This window comes from Gavialis gangeticus, unplaced genomic scaffold, assembly GCF_001723915.1.
Source record: "Gavialis gangeticus isolate Ggan-Ray unplaced genomic scaffold, GavGan_comp1, whole genome shotgun sequence".
NCBI lineage: Eukaryota > Metazoa > Chordata > Crocodylia > Gavialidae > Gavialis > Gavialis gangeticus.
Window position 1 is genome coordinate 22,850,091 of NW_017729032.1, and position 7,166 is coordinate 22,857,256.

General features: G+C 41.4%; 1 protein-coding gene across 2 annotated transcripts in view; it reads right to left on the bottom strand.

The window, feature by feature from the left end:
* Window positions 1-2,868: 2,868 nt before the first annotated feature.
* Window positions 2,869-7,166, bottom strand: part of CCDC82 (coiled-coil domain containing 82) — a 36,626-nt gene continuing 32,328 nt past the window's right edge. For both annotated transcript variants that reach the window (XM_019524893.1, XM_019524892.1), the window contains 2 exons: window positions 5,418-5,603; window positions 2,869-4,751 (listed from right to left, as the gene is read on the bottom strand). In XM_019524893.1, coding sequence (XP_019380438.1) covers window positions 4,686-4,751; window positions 5,418-5,603 — 252 coding nt within the window. In that variant the 3' untranslated portion in view covers window positions 2,869-4,685. The remainder of the gene's footprint in view (window positions 4,752-5,417; window positions 5,604-7,166) is intronic.

A 7,166-nucleotide genomic window follows, 5' to 3' on the forward strand; every position in this document is an offset into this window, starting at 1 on the left:
CAGCTATCACCCTGTGAAGAGGTACTGCTACACTATGTAGCCTGCTTTGTGAGAGCTCTCTCTAGGTGAACAAAAAGGCAGCAGTGAAGCTACGTCCACCTGATTTAACTTGGTGAAGCAAGAATTGAGACTATGTAAATACTATCATTTATGTCACCTCTCTGCCAAGCCATAGCAGATGTTGGGGCTTCATATTGCAGTTTCCCAGTGGAGGATAAATCAATTATGCCAAATGTTGGTTTTTCCTTAGTGTAACTTGCAATTTGCATTGCTGTGGCTGAGAGTTGGTAAGATACATCAGTAAGGCCCTGACTAGAACTACATGTCCTCGTCTGTCCACTGAAAAAAACAGGATGTTGAAAGGGGTTCAGAAAAGAGTCACAAAAATGAATTGAGGTCTTAAAAAATGCACCTCGCAGTGACAGACTCTGGAAGCTCAACCTTTTTAGCTTATTCAAGAAAAGGCCGGCAGGTGACAATCCTGCGTAGCTGAGATGATCTCATACAGCAAAAGGTTTTTAATTTAGCAAAGGCATGGCAAACAGCAATGGCTGGAACCTGAACAGTTACATTTAGGCTAAAGATAAGGAACACATTTTAAACAGTAAGGGTAATTAAATATTTGGAATCACTTCCCAAGGTTAATTTTCCATCACTTTAAATTTCTACTTTCTAAAAATATACCCTAGCTCAGGGCTGTGCAACTTCAGCAGGCTAGGGGTTGCACAGTGCTGGTGTGCAGCTCCTCGGATCTCTTCCCCTCCCCCTGAGCTGTATCAGCAACATATGGGTCCCCTGCACTCCAGTGGCAGCATGTGATCCCTCCTGTTGTGCAAGTTGTGCTGGTGGCATGTGGTCCCCCTACACAGACTGTAATGTGCAGACTCCTGGGCCCACTCCACTGTATGGCAGCAGGAGAGGCAGCTACTAGCTGCATCTACAAGACGCTGACTGTGCAGTAGTCTGTGACTCCTGCATAGTAGCGTTACGTGGCAGGAAATGAGATGCAACATTACTGTGCAGTAGTAACAAGGTACTCCGCAGTGAGCATCACAAAAAAGCTGTTCCTTAGCACAACTGCACAGTAACTCTGGGCCCTAGTGCCTAAGTTTACACGAGATGCTGACTGCGGAGTCATTACTGTACAGTCATTTAGTACTTGTTTATACAAGTACTAAATGACTGCAGTAACGACGCAGCCACTGGGGCCCAAGCACCACATATTAACTGCTCACAGGCCACATGCAAACCATGAGCTTCCAGTCAGAAGCCCAACCCATCTCAATACCAAGTTATGGGCCTGTTTCTGTCCTTCAAACAGACATGGTCAGTGCCCCGTTGCAAACCTTAGCCCGAACACTAATGCCCAGTTCCCATAAAATTTTTCCCCCAAGTGTTTACTCCAGTTTGATTGAAGCAGAAAAATAATCACCAACTGCTTGCAGCAGCTTCACCCCAAGTACTTGCATTGCAAAATAGGGGGACTCTTCACAGACTCTAGTGCTTTTATGTTAGAAGAACTTATAACATTGTGTAACAGCCCAGCTAGTACCTCCTACCATAACAACAACTGAGCACAGGGCCTTTATTGTTTTCTTAATTTACAAAGATGTTTAATATAAACTTTAACGCACCATACAAGTTGCAAAATTAAATGCAAAATGTTTAAGAAATGAACAAGGGAAGCTTCTCTTAGCAATAATCCCACAATCCAAACTTTATCTGTTCAGGCCTCTACCAGTTGAAATGCTAATGGAAACATGCATGTTCCCAATGTGTGCATGCTAGTGTTACCACAAGAACCATGCAATTGTCTTCTATTTATTTTTTATTGTTACACACATTTTATTTTCAGTAATCAATTTAATTAAAATATGAACACAAAAATATAGAAAGCATTTTAAAAGCATTATAAATCCCCTGTTATCTAGAGAAAGTAACACAACTTATCTGTTTCAGACAATGTTTAAGCCTGTGAGAATCCTCCTTTGCTGCAGAGATGAAACTGGCAGGAAGATGCCCCAAGCAAAACTGTAATGCCTATATTACACCCCTTGGAGAGAGTGCACCTAGGACTGAAATACCACTTCTGTAAAGTCACCTGTTCACCCAGTTCCCTCTCTTCCAAATAGCAACATTTCACTAGGGAAACTTTCCCATTTAAGTGCATCTCCAACAGGGACTTTCTCTGATAGATTATTTAAATCTAGGCTTTTTCCAAACTGGAGAAAGTCCTCTCTTATCTCCATCACCACTAAACCAGTTAGTTTCAATCAGGGTGCCACAGCACTCTGGTATGCCTTGATATCTCTATGCAATGTTAGTGCTTAGGTGTGCAAATGATTCCCAAGATAAACAGAGATTTCAAACAGGAATTCAAGGTATTAAAAACATTCTGATCTGGTATGGTCCAAGTTCTTTGCAACAGAATTTTTTTTGGTGGTCAAAAAATTAGTGAAACTAAGAGCTGGCCTTTTCCAAGGGGTGTCTCGAGTTTAAAAAGATTGAGAATCACTGCCTTAAAGAGTGCTCCATTAAGAAAGATGTGTGTCACTACTCTGTGGGGATATAGCAAGGAATGCTTAGGCCACTGCAGCTACAATGCCTAGTTTTGCTTATCTTTGGTTAGAGCCAAATTCCAAAGCAACACATTTGGAATTTGCAGGTCTGAAGGTAGGTGAGAATTTAAGATAGCATAATCTAGATGCTGAGGAATCAGAACAAGTGTGTAAATTACACTAAAGTTTGTCTCTGAATTTTACCCACCAGCTGTCAGTCTTCCTCTGGGCAGGTATATTTTGGAATCAGCACGAAGTACATCTGGTCTTTCCATACAGTTCTCTCACCACACCAAAAGTAATTTTGGTGTTTTGCTTCTATAGGACAGTCTTCCTCAATTGCAAATTGCACAAAGGAAACACACTTTTTAAAGTTATTCCCTTTTAGTTTGTGGGAGAAAAATATACATATATACAAAAATGGGTTCAAAGCAATCATTACAGCCATTATGTAATTTTTATCCAATAGCAGACATATACCTAAAAGAGGAAAGTTCACTCATTCTGCATTAAATACACATTTTTGTGCAATTAAAAAAGGTAAAAAGTGCAAAGCATATTCATTTTTCCTGAAAATGCCCCACTTGTATACAAAGCTTAAATGAGTATGGGTACTAGATAGCCTTCATTATGGGACAACCCCCGCCCATTTGTTTCAAAGCCATTTGTCAAAGAGTGTGACAAACTCTTTTCTACACTATAAAAAATGCTGCCATTTTATCTCAAAAAAATGAAAGTGTAGCATGGTTCACAGGTGTTGCTCTCAGAGTAGAAGAAATGGGTTTGGTCTCTCTCAAAGGTGACATGCTCAAGGCCAAATCCAGTAGGCCTGATCCAGAACAGCCAAATCAAATTAGTAAGTGTCCTTCCATTGATTTTTATGGACCCTGAGAACAGTGAAAAATGAAACTAAAAAAAAAAGTTAACTTTCAGATTTGCCAAGCAGGACATGGGATCAGATGTTGTGACAGTGTGGAGTGCCTGGAATCTAGGTGCTTGCCACAGGTTCTCTGGGAAAGTCACTGTAATGTACAGATAAGAGAAGATACACGTTTTACACTGATAACTTATACAAAAGGATTTTATATAATTGAGAATTCAGGTACATGGAGAAGAAGTTGGTATCCCTGACTAGAACCCCATTACCTTTTAATGTGTTGGCTTCATTTCTTTAATTTTCTGGTGAGGAATTATGTTACTGGTATAATAGAGCATGATTAACCTCATCAGCCATTAGGTCACTAATTTTCCCAGGTGATAGGCATGCATAAGTATAGTACAATAGACAGACCATTCAAAATGGTTCTTTCAATCCAGATTCAAATAGAAGAGCAACTTTGAGCCTTCTCTTGCACACCCATACTCTTCACTCCCAAAATTCCAGAGTCTGATTCATTAAATATACTTCAAATGGGCCAAGCACTACAGGCCACTCAGCCTTTCCCAGTTCCTGGAAGAGGCAAAAAGAAGAATTGCAGCTGGGTTTCATGAAGCCTAGAGAGCTAGTAGGCATGAGACAGTAGCCTTTGTACATACTTCTACCAAAGTCAGCACTCTCAGATTTCTGTTACTGGATAAGCCTTGAGGAATTATTCACTCACCTTTAACCACCACACACATACTCCCACCTCATCTGTTTAATACAGAGGCAAAAGCACTCTTTCCTCTGTTTCTCTCATTGTAACCACATTAATGACTCAATGCTCATAACACAAATATACAGAAATGTGATAAGAAGATATGATCTCAATTATTCAGAGATAAATATGTACTTCTCCAGAAAGTCTCTCTCTCATGCACAGCACTGCAACGGACTCTACAATGCAGTAATGCAGAAATGTTTTCTTTCACAAGGGCATAGGTTCTTCAGATGGGTTGCAAGTACAAAAGGAAGTTCATGCAACCTATGCACAGAGTGTGACTGAGTTTGCAAAATGTTATGCAAGTCAACATCGAGAATTAGAGATAAGAAGAAAATGTAGCAAATTCCTTTATATCTTCAGCAATTTACTGGAACAGCTACATTTAAAATATAAAACTACAGAGAAAACTCTTGAAGATCACATGGAGATATTTCATGCTCATGGCCATTTACAAAGCCTCTTTCAAAATGAGATGCATGGATCCTCAGTCTATTTTCTCCTCTTGGAATAAGTCTGCAGCATCCATATAGCTTTCAAATTTGTTATATTCCTGTATGAAAGCAAAGATTGTATAATGTTATCAAAGAACAGCTGAATAATATAAATGTATACTGCTTTGTCTACTCCGTTTCATTCACAAACAAGTGGCAGCAGTGATTCAGGATATTAAAAAGAAAGCTTCAAAAGCTTACTTAGCAAGTCTGGTTTCACTCATACTAAGGGAGACAGTATTTCAGAACAGAAAACAGCTCCCTGAATTACAGGTGCTGGACTAAAGGCAGTAAGATATTTTTAACAACTGGAGTTGAGATTAATATACACAGAAAGCAAGACAGAAGACAAGGTAAAGGTGCACCTTATAGACTAACTGAATCAGAGAGATATACGTTTTTATGAGCCACAGCATCTCTTTGGTTCGGCTGGTCTAAGGTGCACTGTCTCACTTTTTGTAGAAAGACTACCTTGTCCTCCATCTGACTTCAGACTAATATGTGTATACAACTTCTCTCTGCCCACAGGAAGCATGTTTGTTTTGCAAGTCATATTTGCTTTTAAGAAGGGAACTGCTTTTTATAGGAAGTGACTGCATTTCTTGCATGGTTGAAGATATTTTTTTACCTTCCACGTACTTCAGTAGCCCACCAAATTTACGTATTTTTTTTTTTTACCTCCGTTGATGGAAACCACCCTAACGTGCTCACATATCCCATCATACCTTTTGAATCCAGCCACTTTCTTTCAACTGATTGAAAAGCCTTTCCACTGTATCTTTGACTGATTCATCCTCAACATCCTCCAGCTCTGTTTTAGAACAGCAGAGTAGATACAACTTGTATTTAAAGTGTTTGAGTTTATGATAAACCCGTGTACGATTAGCACACACCACACCAACCTTCAAAACCTGAATTAAGAGGAATACATCTGATTAGCTGAGACAATTAATGCACACAGAACAATGATCATCTTGGTGATTTAGAGCATGGCTACATCAGTTTAGCATATCTGTGAAATAATGAACTAATAATATGTATCTAAACGGAATAAACAGTATACCTGCTGTCACCTTTGCACCCTAGTTCAGCAGGTACAATGGCTAGTCATTTAATGCAACTGTAGCTCCAGCAGGCCATTTGCTCAAGATCTACTGTGACCAACCATAAAATAGAGGTGAAACACTACTACTTGATCTATCCAAGCAGTTTTATTACAAAATCCATTCACAGCTCATATGGATGGTTTTACTATTAAGTAAAAGAACTTATTAGACCCCTTCTGGTTTACCTTTATCATCTGATATACTTACTTCAGCATGGATGCAGCTGAAGTGACAAGAAATTAAATGAATTTATTAAAAATACAAGCTGAAAATTCCTTAATTATATAACTTGGAAAAAGCTGAACCACTGTCATAGTAACAACACACAACAGCTTTTGACATTAAGCAAATACCAAAAACCAGGATCTTTACAGATACAAACTGCACCATATCTATTTTTATGAAAAAAGCCTGTAGAAAACTTTGTTAAAATACTGGTTTTAAGTATACAAAAAAATAAAGTGTGTGTGTGTACACACACACACATATATTATATCTATCTATCTATAACAATAGTAATAGGCTTACTGTCTGTCTAGAGCACCATGATTGGTTGTCTTGGCAACTGGTCACAATGCTTACTGAAACAACCAATCACAGTGCTCCAGACAGATGGAATAAGTATCTTATTATAGAACCCAAGGCATTTCAAACAGATATGCAGGCAAGTCAGAGCTAGAATGAAGCTATAGGGCCCCCTGCTGCGGAGTGGGCAGGCTTTGCTGGAGGGGCAGTGGTGGGGGACCAATCCTCCTCCCGCCCCCACCCCTCAAGCCTGCCTGCCTTTCCTGTGGCCAGAGGGTGGGCTGCCAGTGGGCCCCAAGCTGTGGGGGGCTCCAGTGCTTCCTTCCATGAGGGCGGTGCCCCCCAGGACTGCCAGGGCGGGGTGCCACTGGGGCACCATTGCCACGGAGGTAAGCACCCGGGTCCCCTGCAGCTTAGGGGCCATGTGACCTGCTGGCAGCTTGCTCCCTAGCTGTGGAAGATGCAGGCAGGCTCTGGAAGAAAAAACAAAAACAAACACAAACCATCAGGCCCCTTGATGCCCCCCCCTGCTTGGCAGAGCCTGCCTGTGCAACCACCAGGTTGGGGCGGGGCGGGGGAGGCCCAGTGCTTCCCTCCATGGTGGCAGTGTCCCCCGGGGCTGCCTGGGCAGGGTGCTAGATGCATAGGTGCAGCCCCAGCTCTCAGGCAGCATCCACTGGATCCAAGAGGATGCTGGAAGCCCAGGTGTGATCAGGGAAGCTCAGGCTTGGCGCATTTCCAGCACCCTGTGCACCGTCCCTACTGCCTTTTCTTTGCCTGGGACCACCTGAGAACAGGCTGGCTGTGCTGGCAGCCAGAGAAGGCAGCAGGAATGGTGCACAG